The sequence below is a fragment of the Chionomys nivalis genome, chromosome 24 (genome assembly GCF_950005125.1).
Source record: "Chionomys nivalis chromosome 24, mChiNiv1.1, whole genome shotgun sequence".
Taxonomy (NCBI): Eukaryota; Metazoa; Chordata; class Mammalia; order Rodentia; family Cricetidae; genus Chionomys; species Chionomys nivalis.
Window position 1 is genome coordinate 35514185 of NC_080109.1, and position 23246 is coordinate 35537430.

Sequence of the window (23246 nt, forward strand, 5' to 3'; positions counted from 1 at the left end):
AAATTAATTTCAAAGACAAAACTATTTCATGATACAATAGATAAATGTATTTAAAATATCTTTACAAATCAAAACCATAATGAAATCTGAAAGTCACTTTCTTTTTGACTACTAAGTAACTTGATACTACAGAATAAGCAGTAAGGCTGGAAAAACACATTTTTAAATGTATATGTCACAGTGTAAGCACTTTGCTTTTTAAAAGACTTATTTGTAAAAATCTTTCCTAGGATATGGTTTACGGACCATAAGACATCCATTTAGCATGTACAACTCCATGGTTTCAGGATATCTAGAACTCTACAGTCACCTCCACACTCTGAGCATCACCCAGAAAAGCTCCTTTCTTTGTAGGTCTTTCCATCCCAGTTCTCAAACCTTATCACCCACCCAGACTGAGGACCCACTGATCTACTTTCAATGTTTAGATTTATCTTACCTGACTTTCAATGTTATATTGGTTAAGGCACATTTCAAACGTCATTATTATGAAATATACAACAGCACTGTAAAATGCAGACCCAGAAACCTCTACCTTCTTCCCTTTCTCCATACATAGTTCACAACACACAAAATAACACTGAGTTTACCAGGTATCTGTCTCAAGAAAAGCCAGTCTTGAAACTCCTGCACTTACAGTATGGATTGTGGGAGACATAGTATCGACTTCGTCTTCATCTGACAGGTCAGCTATGTTCACTGAATTGAGATCAGCAATGTCATCTATATCCTCCTCTCCTGTCAGTGTTGTAAGGGTGTTTCCCAGAGCATTAAGCCTTTTGCCAATGTTAGGGTCCATGTGGACATCAATCCCACACATTTTCCACAGTACATTGAGAGTCCATGTTCCAGCACTACTACTTTCTGTTCAAATAAAGAAGTGGCATTTAAGAAAATCCTAGGAATAAGAGTGTAAGCAGTTCTAAAATGATGGACTTTCACAGCAAGGACTCTCCGAAACACCATACAGTGAATTGGTTTCCATGTATAGAGTGTGAATCTACCTCTTTTGTATAACAGCATGACCCTTTATCTCAAGGACTACACGTTTTTCTTCTGAGCACAATAGATATCCCTGTGCATGAGAAAACCATCATCAATTTATCCATCAGCTACAAGTAACTAAATAACTGGTCAAAGTAAACATCAAAGCTGTAAAAACAAAATCTTTCTCTGTACTTAAGAAAAGACTTGTTGGGAGCTGTGCAGCCTAGTCTCAGATAAGCATATGACTACCTTTCCAATGTGTTTCCATGGAACAAGGAACCTGTGGAAATGGACTCTCACTTGGTAAGGGCCAGTAGCCCATGGGACAGCATAGGAATTTGCAAAATTTGTGCAGGTTCTTTTCTCTTTCATTATATTGGTGATTCTTTGGGTGGTTTTTAGTTTTACTTTGTCAGTCACACATGCAACAGTTGTAATTTTCCATGGAAATTCTATTTTCAAATATTTTCCCCTAAGATTCAACAGGGACCTAATGTTTCTCAAATCTCTAATCTGTAATTACTAACTACAACTCCTAACCCTGGGAGCTTTTCTGACTCAATAGAGTCAGGTACATATGAGAAAACAGCACTTGGAACATTAACCATGTCTCACAGTTCTGGACAGGAGAGTAACACATAAGTACACAGAACAGGGAAAAGCCTCAGGAATACACACAGTGCCAACTGTTAAGAGCAAGTTCTCTGGGCACCAATCATATAGAATCAATGATACGATCTAGTATATTCTGATGGGAATAACACAATGTAAAATATGGGATGGGTAAATCCATCTTTACCATACACAGGAGCTTATACTGATTGGAAAAGTATGATAGAGTGAGATGGGAAAAGAGCAACTTATCAAAGTCTGCCTTTTATAGAGGGATTGAGACATTGGACTCTCTTGTAGAAAAGGGAACTGTATAAAAATATATCTTACAGACATGAAATCACTGTCTGGGTTTAAATATTGTCCTTAAAGCATTTGTGCCCACGTCTATTACCTTTAACTTTGTAACTGCAAAGCTGCCAGCTGATGTAAGGGCTGCAAGAACAGGATGTGTCTGGCTTTATATTTAGTTAATCCGGCAAAAATGCTGAACTCTATGTCTAGAATAAAGTTATGCAGGGTGGGAAGGTGTATTTGGGAAGCATAAAGGAGGAACAATGGGGATTTCATGATCACAATGTATTCTTTAATTTGTGGTGTATTTCTTAAAGTAAAAAATAGAAGCTAATAATAAAGCTATTTATGTAACCTAGTAAGAAAAACTCTGTTTAAGAATAAATAAAAACGGCCTGAGCTATTTGGGACCACTTGAGTGCAATCACTTGGTAATCAGAAGCTTTCCTTGAGCAGACACCCTTCCCCACCTCAGGACCTGAACCCAAGCTGAGGCTGGGCTCCAGCAAAGGTTGCTCTATTTTAAATGAGAGAGTGTAAATGAGGCCATGAGCTCTATCTATTCATGCAATGTCATCAATTAAAGCAAAGCAAACAAACAAAAAAGGATCCAAAATAAAAGAGGCAGTGAGAGAGGAACAAAACCCAGAGCTGAACAGGCCCTGGTAACAGATACTGGTTCCAGTTGTCCACTCCCTTACCTGACACAGCATTCTTAAATTTAAAATCATCTTGCTTTTTGTTAAGCTAGTTTGAATAAGTTGCTTTTACTTACAGACAGTTCTGATAAAGAAACGTGTCCTCTCTCCCAAAGGGAGTGTTTGCTCAGTCTCTAGCTTCCTGGCAGTACTGCTGAAAACTGTCCTAACATTTTAGTTCTTTGTTGCTGGGAATAGCAAGCACCTCTTGAATTAGCTTATTCAGGTTGAACACTAAAGCTACAGTTGGAAGAGTGTCAAGGAACAGTAAAAAAAGAAAGGATCACTACAAATATTACTGGCTTTGATTAGTCTATGCTTCTCAGTATCCCAAGGGCCTTTCAGTAAAAGTCTGCTTTTAGCACAGATCACTCTTATTACATGAGAAATTAATAGCTGACACTGTTATCATTTTAGCTGCAACACTCCACACTCATACTTACTAACCAGCTGTGTTCTTATTCCTTACTACCTAGAGGCCTTTCTTTGATGGCATCACCATTTGATTTCTTGCTCAAAAATATTTAATAGCCTCCCTATTCATCAACAAATCAACTCCTGAATTTGGCACTTGAGACTTACCATTTTATTTTCACCTAACTCTGTTTTAAAGCAGAGTGAACCTACCAGCTGCAGCTTGTCCTGTAGTCCTTGAACAAACTTCATAGGTGCCATCTGGAACTACACCTGCACAAGAATGACCCCAATGCAATTAGCAATAAAAATATGCTTGTATTAAACACTGTACCACATATTGCCTCCCAAACACAATTACCTAAATGTAAACAGGATTTGTAGCTCTGCTATGCTTCATTTCTTCCCCACAAAAGGAGAACCTTTGAACTCAGCCCTGTTCTACAAAGTATAGCATTTTATTTTATGATTTTAGCAACTTACCTATAGCTTTGGCTTTATTTGTAACATATAGTTATTAGACTCATATACCTGGACGCCTCTAGATGGCTCTCTAACAACCTCTAGGATTTTCTGATTATTTGTGACATCATAAAAACACAACACACACACACATACACACACACGTTGTTGCTAGTTTTTTGATGACATGGTCTTGCTATGCAGCTTGTCTTGGACTTGAACTCACAATCCACTCTCAAGCTTCCAAGTACTAGGATTACAGATGAGGCACTAAACCCTGGTGAGCAGATTTTTTTTTTAATGACAAAATTTTTATATTTATTATGTGTATACACGTGTGCAGGTGCCATGACAAGAGTAAAGAGTAGGAGTGAATTTCTACCCTGTGGGTCCTAAGGATTGAATCCATCTTAGAGGCAAGGGCCTTTACTGCCTAAGTCACAGGTGCTGCCCCATATATAAATTTTTTAAGAATGGAAATCACTGAAAAAGAACTGACAATTTAGAACTACCATATGAGGTCTGAGACAATCTGTCACTTTTGTCATCTCTTTGTCAAGGAGTATTTTGTGAGGAAAATGGCTGGACTACTATGTCAATCTCATGATCTTGTATCTAAGCCTGGAAACATTTCTGATTTTAAATATAAAATGTTACTACCATCTGGCTTTATTAATACCTTAAACTTAATCAGTGAAGAATATGCTATCTTTGAAATAATCTCTAAACAAAATAAGTTGTCCCCCCCTCCCCCGAGACAGGGTTTCTCTGTGGCTTTGGAGCCTGTCCTGGAACTAATTCTTGTAGACCAGGCTGTTCTCGAACTCACAGCGATCCACCTGCTTCTGCTTCCTGAGTGCTGGGATTAAAGGCATGAGCCACCACTGCCCGGCACAAAATAAGTTGTAAAGAAAGAATTAAGGTCACTTTTAGTAAGCCTTAATGAAAATAAAACAATCTAAATTCGATCACACTACTAAGTGAAATGTTCTTTTATAACTGTGAATCCTAATTTGGTATTCAGTGTCACTTAAAGTTGGAGTCAGATCCCTTTTCTAGGTACTCTAATATTAAGTTTGTCTTTCCTTGAACATTTTCTAAAAAGAAAAATATTCCCAATTTAGGCATGCTACCTACAGTTTATGAGAAAGGATCAATTCTTCTTCTTTCCTCTTCCTTCTCCTCTCCCACCCCACACCTCTTTTCTTTCTTTTGAGACAGCTCCTCAGAGCTGTAGTACATATTGGCTTCAAACTTTTGTTATATAACTGAGGATTAGTAGGCTGACCTTGAACTAAAGATCTTTTGGCCTCTTTTTGTGAAAGTCTGTGATTACAGGCATGCCTATCAAGGCCAGTTTTATTCGGTGCTAGAGATCTAATCCAGGGTTTTCTGATGCTAGCAAGTACTCTACCTACTGAACTACATCTCCAGACCTATTATGCTATTAAAAAGATATTGCAGTAACTGTTAAAAAATTATACTTTTCACAGATTCAACACAATGTCCATCAAAATCCCAGTAAATTCGTCAAAAACCTCGAAAGAATGATACTTAACTTCATATGGAAAAGCAAAAAACCAGGATAGCAAAAAAAAATCCTGAACAATAAAAGAACTTCTAGGGGCATCACAAACTCTAATACAGAGCTACAGTACTGAAAACAGCCTGGTATTGGCATAAGAACAGACAGGAAGACCAATGGAACCTAATAGAAGACCCAGATATCAATCCACACATCTTTGAACAACTGACTTTTGACAAAGAAGCAAATAATATCAAATGGAAAAAAGAAAGAATATTTAATATGTGGTGCTGGCATAACTGGATATCAACATGTAGAAGAATGAAAATATACCCATATCTATCACCATGCACAAAACTCAAGTTCAAATGGATCAAAGACCTCAACATAAAGCCAGCCACACTGAACTTCAAAGAAGAGAAAGTGGGAAGTACACTTGAACACATTGGCACAGGAGACCACTTCCTAAATATAACCCCAGCAGCAGACACTGAAACAATTAATAAATGGAACCTCCTGAAACTGAAAAGCTTCTGTAAAGCAAAGGACATGGTCAACAAGACAAAACAACAGCCTACAGAAAGGGAAAAGATCTTCACTAACCCCACATCAGACAAAGAACTCAAGAAATTGGTCATCAAAAGAATAAATAATCCAATTAAAAAAAATGGAGTGCAGACCTAAACAGAGAACTCTCAACAGAGGAATCTAAAATGGCTGAAAGACACTTAAGGAAATGTTCAACATCCCTAGTCATCAGAGAAATGCAAATCAAAACAACTCTGAGATTCCATCTTACACTTGAAAGAATGGCCAAGATCAAAAACACTGAAGACGACTTATGCTGGAGAGGTTGTGGGGAAAAGGGAACACTTCTGCATTGCTGGTGAGAATGCAAGTTGGTACAACCCCTTTGGATGTCAGTGTGGTGATTTCTCAGAAAATTAGGAAACAACCTTCCTGAAGACCCAGTAATACCACTTTTGGGTATATATCCAAAGGATGCTCAATCCTGCCACAAGGACATGTGCTCAACTATGTTCATAGCAGCTCTGTCATAGCCAGAACCTAGAAACAACTTAAATGCCCCTTGACCAAAGAATGGATAAGGAAAATGTGGTACATTTACACAATGGAGTATACACAGCAGAAAAAAATGACAGCTTGTATATTGCAGGAAAATGGATGGAGCTAGAAAACATCATTTTGAGTGAGGTAACCCAGACCCAGAAAGATAATTATCACATGTACTCACTCATAGGTGGTTTTTAAACATAAAGCAAAGAAAACCAGCCTATAAACCATAATCCCACAGAACTTAGACAACAATGAGGACACTAAGAGAGACTTACATAGATCTAATCTACATGGGAAGTAGAAAGTAGAAAAAGACAAGATCTCCTGAGTAAACTGGGAGCATGGAGACCTTGGGGGAGGGTTGAGGGGGGAGGTGAGAGGCAGGTAGGGGAACAGAGAAAAATGTAGGACTCAATAAATATCAAAAAAAAAAAGTTAAAAAATTATACTTTTCAATCATAAAGAATGGATGTCTACCTTGTCAATTCTGAATTACAACAAACAAGGCAAGATACGGCTTCAGGTAAAGATAATGCACTTTAGTCATTTTTTACAAGTCAGAACAAAGCCTAAATTACTGGCTTTAAGAAGACTACATAATAAAAACTTTAAAACTTGAACTTCATCTCTTTTCTCTACCAAATATGAAAATTATATAACAGTATTCCTCCCACTAGAAACTACAAACTATTAAATCAATTTGTCCATTTTATCATTTTGAATTCAAATATCAATAAAACAATTGCTCTATTCACTGTTGCTCCAATTTTCTTCCCCCAAAACAACTGAGCTACAAAAGTAATGCTCTTCAAAGTATAAATCCAGTTAACTGAATATCACAGAGATCAGAATGGCAAAGTTCTTTATTGCCAAAACAATAAATACTGAGGTACTAAATAATTATCTATTCATTTTAATAATATGCTTTTAATTCTGAACCCAAGGCCTATTTCTTATAATCTCTATGAGATAAGTTTTCTTAATTATTAGGAAAATGGTTTATATCCTTTCCATCCATTGTGTATTTATTTTAATTACTACATGGATAACATTCAACACAAATCAGGTTTAAATTAGTTTTTGTCTTTACTTTGGGAAAATAATAAGTTATCATGACTTTTTAGAATGGAAAAGTTGCATAAATGATGTCAAATCACCTCTACAATGTATCTGGATCATAGGATTGGCTGAAGATTTCAGTTTCAGCATCTTTCAGCGTCTATATGTGGACTTCTTCAGGAGTAAACAGTGAGCAATCTGCCTTAACCAATGTGGAAGTTAAGGAGCAAGGTTCCTGAGGTGTCCTATGATCTCCATGCTGAGGCATGTGTGCACCCACACTTACACACGTGCTCATGAACGAATCATGCGCACACTGCATCCACATACAAATATAAAACAAGGGGTTCATAGTGACCAAAAAATCATTCAAGAAAGTAGAGGGCTAATGCTTCCTAGTGTAACAAATGTTGACTTAGCCAATAAATAGATTGCATGATTTACTATGATTAAAAGATTCTAAAAAGATAATTTATTTAAAAATATGACTCTATCATGATATAGTATTATATTTAGGAATTCTAATTCATATTGTATAAACAAATTGAATCAAAAAAAAAGAATGGTGATACTGTACTATCTCTGCTGTAATACTTAAAAGATATTGAAAGTGAGACAAACAAACCTTTCTACTTTCAGATTAGCGTGTGCACAAATAGTGGAAGTAGAATTCACAATACTCTCTGTCGTGTACTGTTAATACTGTTATTGGGTTATTCCTTGTGTCAGCAATAATTAAAGCTGAAATTCTAGTCCAGGGGATTTACGCTACTCTATGTTTAGTGAGTTTGGTCTTGCAGTTATCACTTTCAGGATCTATGGAATAGGGTTTTATCCAGTTATTCATGGTTCTATTATAGGAAAAAAACAGGAAGAAATCAAAGCCTCAAATGTATAGAAGTCTCTCTGCGTTCCTAGAAGATCAAAGTTACAAGTTTTTGTAGATATATTTTGCTACCTTTAATAATAAGGCCTAAAATTCTATTTCATTTCTAAAAGCATTCCTATATCTGAACATTCTTTAGTTACCAACACAGTGACATTTTAATTCTTTACAATTATCAGCCTCATGCAGAAAACAAACCAGACTCACAAGCATTCATGACTAGATCTCCACGGATCTCTGGTTTCCAGTCATCCCACGATGTCTCAAAGCCATCAGCAAAACGGATACAGAAGTTCTTGAAATGGCCTTTGCTAACCAGAGACTCTGAGGAACACGCAGTGATGAGGGTACTTTCAATGGTTAGCACTAGAGCAGAGCCGGTGTCAAGGTCCCCAGTGTGATTAGACTGCAGAAATACCACAGGAAAAATGAGGCAAAAGGTGAATTTTTTGTAAAAAGTCATTTTATGTGTATGAATATTTTGCCTGCCCATTGATTATGTGCATGAGTGTGTGGTGCCCACAGAAGTCAGAAGAGGGCTTTAGAGCCATTGAACTAGATTTACAAATGGTTGTGAGCCATCATATGGGTGCTGAGAATTAAAACCAGGTTCTCTACAAGAGCAACAAGAGCAATTTCTTTAGACCAGATGACTTTTAAAATTCAGAAATCTTCACATTTCATAAGAATAAAAATTTAGAGTTAAGTCTAGAAATCCTCAATATAAAGCAACTTAGAAAAAAATAAATTTTAAACATTATTCAAACAAAATGCATTCTCCTTGTGCCTTTCCCTTTTTAATATACGAAGGGCTAACTACCTGTGTTTCTCTGTTTAAATAATGGGGAACATTCTCACTAGACAACCAGTTCTTGCATGTGCAGCTTTCCTGAACGCTCTCATCATGTCATCAAAAAGCTGCCATGCTTCAACTCTTTAGATACAAACACCGCCCATCTTGAACTCCAAGTTTCTCTTAGCATTGTTCTGCCAAACAGAACCCTAAATATAAATTTATTCCACTCATAGGCTTATCTCTGCCATGGCATTTTAAAAAAAGTATTAAGTGCGACACTGAAGGAAAACTGAGAATAAGACAGATCTCTGCGTGTGATTCTTAGGGCTGCTTCTTCTGGGTGTGACAGGTGCCCACAGCATTTTCTTGCTTGAGCACATGTTCAAGCACATATACCTTCCTGAAAACTGGCCCTAAACTATGAAGACAGTATCCTTGCCTATCCAATTACATATATAACTTTCAAGTTACCTTATCATCATTTAATATTCATACTTAATACATAAAGTTTGTAAGCAAATTGAAACTCCCTGCCATATTACAGATGACAGTATTAAAATGCATTCTCAAATGTCCCTTTGTTTCCACTTTATACAAAGATTAATAAAAGATTTCTTTGCTTAAAAAACTAATTAAGAAGATTCTGAAGCTTATTTGCAAAAGGAAGAAATAAGAGTTTTGTTCAAGTTATAAAGTGTTCTACTTAATTTTTTTATACGCTAAACTCACAGAAAAGTTGAGTAGAATTATCTATCTGGCTGTCAATCCTGGAATAAAGCCTCCTATGTCTTGATTTTTCTGTACCTGTGCAGTATTTGTTATAGGGAGGCAAATTCCTAGATCATTCACAGTCAGCTGGAGGAAGAGAGTCCCAAAGGCCTGGGCTGATGTTTGCTGGATACCAGGAAGCATGTCTACCACTTCCTTTGTCGCCATATGAATATCCTTATGTAAAGCCATTCGTTGTTCATTCCAGTTGTCATAGGCAGCCTTATAATTCAACCAAAACAGCACAGCTTTTGCAAATAAAGAACAGGCAGAAAGAAAATTAAAGTCAATAATGCAAGTGGTTTATTACAGTTAGTAAATTTCAACTACTACAAAAACTGATGATTAATAATAATTACTTTATTAGTAAGTTTTATTAACTTACTCCAGAAAATTGTAGAACTAGGATTGTAATGAAACTAAAATACTTTTCATAGACAAATAAAAAATGATGCAGAAAGTAAGCAACTGCCTAATGGCAACAGAAAGAAAACACAGATCCACTTCGCCATTCAATACTGTAGAATGCCTATTACACATTTAGTCCTGGGTATAGTGATATTTCATTTGCATTTTAATAAATAAAGGTTGCCTGAACACCAGAATGCAAAACAGCTACACTAGTTAGCCATATAGGCCAGGCAGTGGTGGCACACACTTTTAATCCCAGCAGTCACACTTATCCATAGATGCTGGGCGGTGGTGGTGTACACCTTTAATGCCAGCACTAGAGAGGACTAGAAGGCAGGATGAGTCAGGAACTCGCTCTCTTTCAGTCCTAAGATTTCAAAGAAGTAAGAGCTCTCTAGTGGCTTGATTGCTTTGCTTTTCTGATTTTCCGGTTGAACCTCAATATCTGTCTCTGGGTTTTTATTATTCATGCTACATTTGGGTGGAATAATAAATGCAAACAAACATGGTCCTTGACTTTTTTTTTTTTTTTTTTTGGATTTTTCGAGACAGGGTTTCTCTGTGGTTTTGGAGCCTGTCCTGGAACTAGCTCTTGTAGACCAGGCTGGTCTCGAACTCACAGAGATCCGCCTGCCTCTGCCTCCCGAGTGCTGGGATTAAAGGCGTGCGCCACCACCGCCCGGCTTCCTTGACTTTAACTATACAGTTTACCTTTTGTGTTGGTTTGACTAAGAAATGTCTCCCTTATGCCCATGTACTTTAATACTTGGTTCCCAGGTGATAGCGCTATTTGAGAGGCTATGGGAATTTTAGGATCAGAGCCTTACTAGAGGAAATAGGCAGTGGAGGTGGATGAAAGTTTATAGCACTGTCCCATTATAGTTCACTATGGACTTCCTTGTGTAGCTGAGATATGATTTCTTAACTTCGTGCTTGGCTATTTGCTGTCACGCCTCTGCAGCCATTATGGACTATCCCTCCGGAACCCTTAGCCCAAATATATTCTTCATCTACAAGTTGCCTTTGTTCACAGTATTTTATCATACCAGCAGAAAGTCAACTAATACACCCTTACTTCTTTCAAACATTTCTAAGGATACAGACACAAGGTAGGCATATATTTTAGAAAGATATGATTTTGAGTTTGTTAGTAACAGTATCCCCCACCTCCAAGGAAAATCTTCATCTCACAACAGACTCTGGAAGTTTAAGAAGATAAAAATGGAGAGACAACAGAAGAAGAAAACCAAGACATGTTGGGGAGTGTTTTAAGGACTTGGTGAAGGACAAAGAAAGTTTGGTGAGTTGAAAGATGCATAGCAGGAGCAAAACACTCAGCAAACAAAATGCTATAGCAGCACTGTCAGGAGGGAAGGTTTTTAATGGCAGATCTAAGACCACTGAGAACGGAAATTTTACAGGGATTCAGAATTATCTCCTCACTGCCTCTGAAAAACAATTTAAACATTAGTTTTTTCATCTAGTCAGTCTTCTTTCCCACTCTTTTCTTTCCTGAGAGCTGCTATCTTCTCTTAGATCACTGTGCTTATGAACACTCACTTGCTTCTCTCACTTGACAAACATTTAGTTAGTATGTAGTAATGTTCTAGAACCTAGGGTAAGAAAGCAAATAACACAGATTTCATGTGCTTATCTCTTTGTTGAACTTTACATTCAAAGTTGAAACTGAAGAATTTGATTCTCTTCTAAAAAGCATAGAAGTTACAGACTCTTTCAGATCTAAAACAAATATTTCTGACTCCATTTAGAAGTTTACCTGAACTCTTTTTCAGCAGACTACATTCTTTGAGGGCAGGAATCCTGATTCTGTTATCCATTTTTGTATCCCACATTTAGCCATCACACAGCAAACATTTTCAAAATGAATGAATCAACCCCATGGCAAAAACAGAAATGAGTAAATAATCCAAACAAAAACTTTAGCATTTAAGATTGAAACTTGTAATAAAATAATTATGTCAAAAGCAAAATAAATGTAAAATATGAAATGTTTTTTTTAAAAACTAGGGTTTGCAAGACTTGTTTTAAGTGCTCACATTTCACATTCAGGAGGTATTTAGCTGTCAAGTCTCTGTACTAGAACGCTACAGTCGATGTATCCAGAGCATGCCCACCTGGAAGTCAATAATGGTGGACGTAATCTTACCTCTATCAAAGGCCACAGGTTGTGCATAAACTATTGGTCTATTCAAGGTAATAAGCACAGCTTCCCTATCTGAAGAACCACTGATTTCTTCTCGAAGGGCATTCCTTAATCCAATTCTAGTTTTAAAATAGGCAACTTGATGAAAATCAGAACCAGCTTCCTCATAAACCTAAAATGAAATTCAAAGCTTAACAAAATCAAATAATAAAAACATTTTACCAAAACAATTCAAACATTATTAATAGCATTGTTCTACAAAAGACCTACAGTATACTGCTCTAATTCAACCATTAAGTGGTACATACCTTAAGATAAAATATTAAGAACTATATAAAAGGCAAACATGGAGCTGGGCTGTGACTCTGTGGTAGAGAGCTAGCAAGCCGAGTTAACCCAAAACAGAAGTAAACATAGTGATGTATTAAATATATAAAAATAAATAAGATTTATTTCTTTTCTCTCAAAATATGTATCCATTTGAAAAAGTTAGCTTTTCCACAGATAACAATTTAACATAGTTAATATAGCCATCAATTTTTAAACTGTAACTGCATTTAAAAAATGACTTTGGGTGAAAATTAGGTGGAACATTAAAATACATATTTAGTCAAATTGAAACAGAAAATAACTCTGATAAACAGTAAAACTTTGTGTACTGGGGAACTATACTGGCTACTATTGTCTTTTTCTTAAAACGTTAAATACTTAACATTCATTATATGTTAAATTTTCAAATGTTTTACAGGGAAGGGGTAAACTTAACACTTTAGATATTAGCTAATGAAACCACGAGACAGTGAAATAAAAATAATGTTTAACAAACTGAAAAATTATAAGCAAATGTTTATGCAGGTTCTGGATAAAGTCTCATGAGATTGCCATTGTACTAACCTGTAAATAGGTAGAATACAATAAAAAACTGTAATGAAACGACAAATTAAAATTGTAGAAGTCTAAGTTTTCAACAGAATTTAAAATACAAATTTTAGGAACTTAGTTCTAAAATTGAAACACATAAATTAATTTAAAGACAATAGTGAAAATAACAATATAGTCTGTACAAACCTGATGTTTGACAATTTGCCCTAATGCCAGATTTAAGTCTACTTGGCATTTACCAAAGAGTTTCAAATAGCTGCTACTTCCTGGTGAAGCTTTGGTTTGAAGTCGGTTTGAAAGTTCCAGTTCAATCAGTCCAGTTTCAAATCTCACAGCTCTCATTGAAGGAGTGGTGGCTGTTACCTGAATACCCTAGCAGGTTACGTGTTACAAGGAAAATCAGAAAGTAAACCAATTACAGACTTATTCAAATGCAATCTTTTGAAATATGATAAAAAGTCATGTTTAAAATGTGTAGGTTATACATAAGGAAAATAGTCTTTAATTCAGCTAGATTTCTAGGACTTTATAGTTAATAAATTTTGTTTTAATATTTTTACTTAAAATTCAAAGTGTTTTGGGGTTAAGTATATTAATTATAATTAAAAAGTCATTAAGTAAACATTTAACTTTTAAAAAAATAATATTTTTATAGGAGAAAATGAAGGTTTACAGTAGTATTATAGTTTTCTGTTTTGCTTTTAGCCATGTCCTGTTCTCCCACCTTTGGTGCTGAGGATAGAACCCAGAGCCTTATTTCATTCAGATAATTGCACGTATAGGTAACTATTCTATCACAGTCCCTAAAATATTATTATTAATGAAACAAATATCTAATATATCCTTGAAAAGTAAATTATAAAAAAATAGTAATTAGAAATATCAAATGTTCACTGGAATGTAGCAAATTAAACTGTCTCAACTATATAATATAATACAGCTTTCAAGAAGATAAAGTTGTTCTAAAAAATCTGATGTAGAAAGATTTAAAAGTTTTTAAAAATCCATAAAAAACATGTACATATAATAATAGAAGGTCCAGGCATGATAGCACACACCTTTAATCTCAGTACTGGGAAGGCAGAGGTGGCTCTCTGAGTTCAAGGCTAGTCTAGTCTATATAGTGAGTTCCAGCAGGCTAGCAGGCTAGTCAGGGCTGCTTAATTGAGACTCTGAAAAAAAAAAAAAAAAAAAAAAAAAAGGAAGGAAGGCAGGCAGGCAGGAAGGAAACAAAAGGGAAAAGGAAAGAAAAAAAGGAAGGAGCTGGTAGTTTCAGGAAGCTTGGTGCCTGCCCTTAAAAGGATTGAGGATGTAGCTCAGTGAGAGAGGCTTGCTGTATATTTGCAAGGCCGTGGGCTGAAAGCACAGCTGTGTTAAAATGAAAAAGTTCCCCCGAGTAAACTAGATTATAGTTTAATTTTACTTCCTATTTTTCAATTTATAAATTATACAAATATTCCACAACATATGTACACTAATTAATTAGAAAGTCCTAAATGTTATCACTGTTATGTAAATTTTACCTTAAACTGTAAATTCAGGGAATACAGGAGAATTTTTGGTTTATCTCCATCTGTTGTTCCATCATGTTCATTCCAAAGAGGAATAGGCTGCTCTCCACCTAGAAGAGGTTAAATACTGAAGAACTAGAGAAGCGTCCTTATCAGATAAAAATGAGACTGTATTTTGTACATTAAAAAGAAAACTCCAGTAAAAATATAATGACAAGTTAATGCAATCTTCAATTGCAATCTTTGGCCAAGTCACATTTCAGTGAAGCAGGTTATATAACATACACTATTCATAGAATCTCATAAGGAATTACAACATTACTACTTCTCAGACTTTTGGCTACAATTGAGTGCAAAACATTAAATATGTAATCGTGCCAAACACATGTCATACATCTTGGAAAATGTATTTGAAGCCAAAATGTAAACTGATTTCTTTAATCAGCAATGTGAACATTCAGAAACGCTGCAAACCAACATAGGTAAGTATGTGCTAATAATAAAGAATGTGACAGCAAACATTTACTCCGGAAACTAAAAACACTGGTGGCAGGAAACCTGGTGGTGAAGCTCCTATGAACAGAGCATTGTGAACACAGGCAACATGGAATAGGAAGTGATACGTTTGTATTTAAGGTATAACATGTATTTCTACTTGTTTCCCTCAATTTGAATATTTTTCTGCATGTTTTTCTTTCCAAATGATCTACTTCAAAATAATTACTTTTCATATATATGATAAGCTTTGAGTCTAGCATCACCTCAGAGAGTCTCTAGAGGTGAGGAAGAAACTGCTTCTACTACAGCCATAACAAATTAACAAAGAATCAGACTGGAAAGACCAGGTATTGCTTTGAAAAAGATACTGATTTCATATTGGCTCCTAAAATTTAGACTAGTGATCTAAAATCTATTCAATAAATACTATAATAAAAACATATTTTATGAACGGGCGGTGGTGGCGCACGCCTTTAATCCCAGCACTCGGGAGGCAGAGGCAGGCGGATCTCTGTGAGTTCGAGGCCAGCCTGGTCTACAAGAGCTAGTTCCAGGACAGGAACCAAAAGCTACGGAGAAACCCTGTCTCGAAAAAAAAAAAAAAAAAAAAAAAAAAAAAAAAACATATTTTGTGATTTCTACTGCAATATAAAAAGAAAAAAGCCACAATTTACAGAAGGTACAAGGTAAGACAAAGAAAGAGTGACTGATTCAGAGGAGATATATATCTGTGTTTTTACACACACACACACATTGTGTATATGTACAGGCAGGAGAGTAAAAAGAAATGGCAGGTATACTGAGACAGGAACACAAATATTCAGAATACCAGAACCTATTATTTAACATAAATCTGTGTAGATTTATGTGTCTTTGTAAGCTAAGTGCCTACTTGCATGCTTACACTTTCCCTCTTTCAACAATTCTGCTCTATAACTTAAAACCTACTTTTTTCTCCTCTTCTGCTTATCATCAGGCCCTAATTTCTACCTCATATCAGAAATCTACAAAAACCTTTCTTAACGAAACTTAATTAGTGAAATCAGTGATTACCTTATCTGTAGCCAGCTATCAACTATTTTATCTTTCTTCTTGTCTCTATCGTCAGCTACCACCAAAATTTCAGGTGACAAAAGTCACCATTTCTTAAATGTCTTAATTTCCTTAAATAAGGGTTTATCTGATGCCACATTTGGAAGTCTCACGCTAACTCATTCCAAAAGAAGGTCTTTATATTACTTTTCAATGAAAAGTTTTAAAATGTTAAATCACTATTACTGCTTTTCAGCATTTGAATTAAGCCATAACTCTCTGATTTTACCATTCTCTTAACTCCCTTTTCTAAAGCATATTATGTTTTTATTTACTTGCTGCATTCTCAACCATGCAGAGATCTATGTGGGCCCTGGTACCAAGGAGAGTGAGTTATGGAGTACATGCAATGTGCCATGTGCTCACCTCAGCCCACCATACATTGTTATAGTCACTCTTATTCTAATAATTCTCATTTATCACTTCTTCCCTGATATATCATTACGAGTACTTGGCCTTTCTTTCTCATGTGATGTGTCAAAAATATCCATTTCTGTCATAACTTTTACTTATCCTCATAGTTATCTCCCAAATTAGATTGAGTTTCTTAGGGAAAGCATTATTTTATTGAGTTCTCGGTGTTTTCCTCAACTCTGTCAAGTGTACCTGTTCTGTTTCATGACCAACTTGTCATCTTCAGTCATATCTGTGATACCCTTCTCACAACAGTTATGACAAGTCTTCCTAACTTTCTTTAGACTCCTCTAAGTCTTATTCAATCACAGCAAATGAACATGACTTTTGCTGGTTTCTTTCCTGAGACTCTCCCTGTCTTTTGGAATGGTTCTATAATCAAAATGTAGAATGTATTCAAGCCCTAGTTCAAGTCATCCTGATATTATGAAGTCCTCAGTGATAATGTATGTGTCAAGTATCCTTTCTCCTTAAGACTTTTAATATTACATTTTTCATTCATTCATTTTGTGTGTGTGTGTGTGTGTGTGTGTGAGAGAGAGAGAGAGAGAGAGAGAGAGAGAGAGAGAGAGACCATCCTAATGGAGGTGTAAGTAAGTCTGCTAAGTCCAATAACTCTTATTTCCACATCTTTGTAACTTCTTCATGATTTAACTTAGAGTCACATATTTTCTCTCATAAATACTTCTTAAATTGATTTATATCAGTTCTTTTATATAGAAATACAATTTATAAAGATAATTATATAAAGACAATTTCTACTTAAAATTACAAAAGTATATCACATACTAAAGAGAAAAAAATCTCACAGCATAGTTACTTGCACTTTGAGAATTATTTTTAAAATACTGTTAATAAAAATGTTTAAGTCAGTATAGGCCTCCAACATGGTTCTATAGTCAAAATTAAGTTCCAGATGACTCTAGAGCAGAGGTTCTAACCTGTGGATCATAACCCCTTGGTGGGTCAAGCATCACTTTTACAGGGGTCGTATATGAGATATGGTTCATATAAAATACTTATATTACAATTCACAATAGTAGCAAAATTAGTTATGAAATAGCAATGAAAATAACTTTATGGATGGGGACAACACAACATGAAGAACTGTTTTAAAGGGTCTCAGCATTAGTAAGATTAGAAACATTGCTCTAGAATAATCTTATGGCACAACCAACATAGTGCATGTGCAACCAAGTAAGAACTATAAGGTTCTTTTTCAGAGTCTTTGCAGTTCTTAGTTAAATAAAGAATAAGCAGTAACTTCTCTGTAATAGAAAATGAATAAAGTAGCAGGTTATTGTGGTGGGGAAGGAAGAGCTCTTAAGTACGGGAAAGGGCAATGGAATGCTGCTATAAGGGCAGAAGGAAGACTGACTGGAAAGGGGGGCTTGCATGTGTGGGCATAGAAGCAAATGAAAACAAAGTGTAAAAATGTCATAATGAAACCCATTACTTTGCATGATAACCTAAAAACATAATAAAGAACAAAAATACAAAGAAATGATGAATGGACATAAGCATTCATCCAGGGCTTGGAAGATGGCTTAATGGGTAAGAGGGCTTGCTGTGGAAATAGAGGGACCTGGGTTTGGATCCTTAGCATTTATATAAAAAGTTAAGAGTAGCCATTCTTGCTGGAAAGCCTAAGCAAGCCATAAAGGCTTTAAGTTATATAAGACAGTAGAAGATGAGACTTAGAGATCTTATATATACATATAAATTTCTAAGGTCAAAGTACAATACGCTGATAATAAACCTCTATTCAAATTAAGAAGTGTTCTCTTAAGTTATTTATTTGTTCTTGGTAACACAGCACTGACTCAAAAGAACAAAATGTGTATCTAATTAAATTTATTTAAAAGTGCTTAGGTTTTGCCCAAACTTTAACTATTACATAGTAGTTAAAGTACTCAACTGGTGTTAACAAATCTGGGTGCTCAGTAACTACTTGGAGAGCTATACTAATGTGCACAAAGGGATTAAGAGGCACAGTATTTTTGTTCTTTGCCTTCCAAGATCAACTCCTAGTGTAGCCCTGGTGAGTCACCTGTCTGTTTTCAGGAACGGCATGAAGACCCCACCAGGTAGACTGTACCTAATATCCATTCTACAAAGAAGGTAAACACAGAAGAAAATTTCCTCCATGTTTCCAGGTGAAGCCATAGTCGAGTAAGGCCTTTGACTTATCCTCAGATAGATGGAAGAGCTAAGCAAGGCTAACAAAGACAGAATCCTCCCAAGTGCAAGTAATTCTTGAAGACCAGAGTCTAAATGTCCATGACAGTAAAAAGAAAGTAATTAATTTTGGCCTTCTGCAAATTCTTAAGCACACAGCAGGAAAATACAACTGAAGTTGAAATAATTGATAATAATACAAAACATAGGTTTTTAATCAAATTAAAGCTCTTAATCAAATTAAAAGACTCAAATATTTTTTCTAACCATCGACATATTCTTATTTACGTATTTCTGAAAATTTTGATTATGCCTCCTTTGCTTTGCAAGATCTACAAAATAAGATTAAAACCATGCCAAAGATTACTATCTCATCGGTGAACAGCTTTACACCTGAATCTCTGTAGTAAAAATGAGTTAAATCTAGTATATTCTTAGTGGTAAGTCAATTCTCTAGACTTTTAAATTCAACCACTGTCTTAATTTTGTCTATATTTATTTACAGTTGATCCATATTCAAATCATCCTAAAATAATCTAACTCTGGGTCTCTTTGACTGTTCTCCAATGCTTGGAAGTCAGCAAGAATGAAGACTCTAAACCCCTTTATTCTTCTAATTTTAGTTGGAAGAGGCCAGACTTATACAACATCAATAAGGGTCTCAACTCGTGAGCTGTGAATGTTAGCAAATGTTAGCAAGACAGACAGGAACTAACAGGCTTGGATGCTATTAAAAGATTCTACCCGTATGGCATTCTCTTCCAAAGTTTTCAACACTAGAAACTGTCCTTAAACCATGATGAGGATGCTGGTTTTGAAAGTAGATAAGAACTATAAGAACAAGAAATGTGCCTTCTTCTCCATCTATCCATACATACAAAAGTCACCAATTTGAATCATGGTCATGGCATTTTGAACCCCAACCACTACCCCTGATAATACCTATATTTCTTTCATACACACTTCTGCAGACCTTAACAGCTGTACATAAGAGATGGCTACCTATCATCTGACATTCTTTGACTCACTACTCATCATTTCTTTGGCCACTCCTAGAAAAAGTCCATCTCTGATCAAAAAAGGAAACTTTTCATCCTACTTTCTGCTTCCTGTCATGTCTACCCTATAATTACCCCAGTTTGTAAGTGAACGGTGGGCTTTGATTCTTACAGAGACTCCCCTCATCAGCCTACAGGTTTTCTTTCTTGAAATATAGCTCTCTACAGTCTCAAATAACAAAAGCAAGCTCCAGGTTCAATGAAAGATCCCAGCTTAAGGGAATAAGATGAAGACAATTTTAAAAAGCTAGCTGATGTTCTCTTCTTCTCTGGATGTGCATCTTCTCTCTTACCTTCCTCTGTCTGTCTGTCTGTCTGTCTGTCTGTCTGTCTGTCTGTCTGTCTCTCTTTCTCTCCCTCTCTCTCTCTCTCACACACACACATACACTAGTTACCAATATAATAATTTTTCTTACTTTTGTGTCACTTAGGTCTTAGTTCAGATCATGAAAACTCACAGGCAAATAAGAACAGACACTTGCATTGTTAGGTCACAGATAGTCTTACCAGACACCTTCTGTATTACTTCATTCACTTCCTTCATGAACACTTTCTGTACAAACACCAAGTGGTTTAAAAGATCTGTTGTGAGATTGTGTTCAAAGGAACCAACCTGCCAAACAAAATCAGAGTGTGAGATTATATGTTAGCACTGTACTGCATTTCCACAAAGCCAAAAAACTCTAGGAAAAGGAGATAATTATCTATATAGTATATGAGAACAATGCATTGAAAGGGGGCTTATTCAGTCCCAATGACCAATTCTATTTGAATTAAATGCTAAAGCTATAGTGATTAAAAACAAAATCCCTAAAACAGCACACTACAGACCTCAGGATTTTATGAGAGTGAATTACCAATCAGATACCTAATCTAATCATATGAAACATGTGTCTTGTGATTAGTACAAAGCATTAATTCCTGACAGAATTAGTCATTAAACAGATGAAGCAGAAAGCAGCTTCTAATTATTTAGTGACCATTACAAAAAACATAGATTCAAGCTCTCTTTTTGATTAAAGCACTTTATCATTGTGACATGGTTCATATTTTGATCAAAAATTAATAGAGGAAAATATATTTGTCATCTTAGAAGAGAAATCACAAAACGCTTAATTAGACCAGGAGGCACATTTTTAAAAATTTGTTTTTGTTATTTTTAATTATGTATCTTGTCTGTGTGGGGGAATGTGCATATGGATGCAAGTGCCCACACAGGCCAAAGGGATGATATTCCTATGGAGTTGCCTGATGTTGTTGGGAGCTGAACTCAGGTACTCTGGGAGAGCAGTACATGTTCTTAACCACCAGTTATCCCTCCAACTCTGTACCAGGCACTTTATCTTGCACAAAATCGTACAGACAGGACAAAGATGAGTTACAGTGTATTTATATTAGGACACAATAAAATAGGCAATTTGAAATAAGGTTCAACTTTATATGCTTTGAAAGTAATTTGTTATTTTCTTTTCCTTTTTGGTAAATCTGAGATTGTATTTTTCCTAGAGTATAAATTCTTTCTTTTTAGTATGTAACATTAACATGGAATTATACAACAGAATGCTTTAAATTTACTTTCTTTGAAATGAGGCATCATTATCAGTGCTGCTCAACTATTTTTGCCACTCATTTTTCTATGTGGAAAGCATACCTGCCATATAAAATTTCCTACCTCAATCAACCTTTGGCTTCTTAGAATCCTGTGTACATTTGGATATACTTGTTTTTCAAATACAGAAATTTCAACTCTTGGCCTGGCTAGGTAGATTACTGGGCAAAGGAGCTTATGATAAAAACCTGGAGACCTGAGTTTTATCCTCAAAACCAAGGTAAAGTAGAATAAACTCCACAAAAGTGTCATCTGATTGCCATATGTGTGCTGTGGCATCCACTTCCAATCACTTATCATGGACATGGATGGACAGACACATACGCACACTCATACACATGCACACACACAAATGAAATTAAAAACTAAAAGAAATCCAAACTCTTAGGTGTGAAGGCCAGTTTAGAACGGGTATATCATAATTAAATGTGTCTCTTCCAGTTATAGTATTTCTATCAAACTCAAAGAGCTTTCTTATAGATTTTCAAACCAAATGAATATGTCGTATTTTTGAAGTTTTTGACAGTTATACATAGAGGTAAAAAAAAATGAGGCAGTCAGAAGTGCCAGCTTTTAACTCTGTCTTAAATAATAAATGAATCTGTTAATTTGTTTCATTTTTCCATATGTCCTTCAGAACATGACTAATAATTATGTTTTAAATCATATAACCATATTAAAAATCAGTTTGTCGCCAGGCGGTGGTGGCGCACGCCTTTAATCCCAGCACTCAGGAAGCAGAGGCAGGCGGATCTCTGTGAATTCGAGGCCAGCCTGGTCTACAAGAGCTAGTTCCAGGACAGGAACCAAAAGCTACGAAGAAACCCAGTCTCGAAAAATCAAAAAAAAAAAAAAAAAATCAGTTTGTCCCCCACTTAAAAAAAAGAATAGTATGTTTAACTCAAAGTTAATTAAAGGACCATAGAAGTAAACATATAAAACTCTTGCTGTCAATTGTCAATTCCCTTTTTATAATCAAATAAGCCATAAAACATTGCCATGATGGACTTGAAATTTAATATATAAAATGCAAAGTAAGAGATTATTAGTATATTGTTCCAAAAAGCATGTTTCAATAAAGTAAGGGGGAAGAGTCAGACACAGACACAGACACACGCTCATTCCTATTCAAATTCAGTAGGATTTCTTCTTCTGTATGGACAAACAATCTAACATTCAACCTTCAAAGTTTAGATCACTACACATATTGGTATCTCAATACTGAAAACATAAAAACTGCTAAAAGTAACTTTAAAAGTAAACTTACTTCTGCTACACAACGTAGATAATTCCCTTGTAAATAGTAGCCCTGTTTAGAAGGCAGCTCATCTATGCTCCACACTTGATCTGAGTAACTATCATGTTCTTCCATGATATATTTCCCTGACATGGTAACAGGTGGAAGATTAAGACTTGCAGAAGGAGGGATAGTTGACATATCTGTTGCAGAAACTTTTGAAGTAAAACGCAATCTATGATTTGGTAACTCAAAAGTAAACCTTGTCTGTGCACCTGTAAGAAGTAAGGAACATTATATAGCCATACAAGCATGCATTAATATTTTCACTTTTCCAAAAATGGTGTCTTAAGAAAAATGTTTTGTCATCCCTCAGTTTGCTATACATAAAAGCAATATTTAAAATTTATATATGAGAGATTCCTTATCTTTAAACAAGTACATTCACTCACTTTAAGAATTAGCAAGTACCGTTAAGCAATACAGCAGTATTTATGAAGCTTACTGGGTACCTAGTATTGTATCATATGCAGAAATACACAGATTTAGTATATCACAGAAGGGAGAACAGAAAGACATTGCCCTTCATGCAGAGGAGCTATACTACAATAACT

At 35.5% G+C, this 23246-nt stretch overlaps 1 protein-coding gene across 5 annotated transcripts in view; it reads right to left on the reverse strand.

Moving 5' to 3' along the window:
* Bltp1 (bridge-like lipid transfer protein family member 1) overlaps positions 1-23246 on the reverse strand; it is a 181836-nt gene that overhangs the window by 41815 nt on the left and 116775 nt on the right. For all 5 annotated transcript variants that reach the window (XM_057757383.1, XM_057757384.1, XM_057757386.1 and 2 more), the window contains 9 exons: positions 22663-22907; positions 20294-20399; positions 14559-14656; positions 13222-13407; positions 12157-12325; positions 9615-9826; positions 8222-8420; positions 3219-3278; positions 638-864 (listed from right to left, as the gene is read on the reverse strand). In XM_057757383.1, the coding sequence (XP_057613366.1) occupies positions 638-864; positions 3219-3278; positions 8222-8420; positions 9615-9826; positions 12157-12325; positions 13222-13407; positions 14559-14656; positions 20294-20399; positions 22663-22907 (1502 nt within the window). The remainder of the gene's footprint in view (positions 1-637; positions 865-3218; positions 3279-8221; positions 8421-9614; positions 9827-12156; positions 12326-13221; positions 13408-14558; positions 14657-20293; positions 20400-22662; positions 22908-23246) is intronic.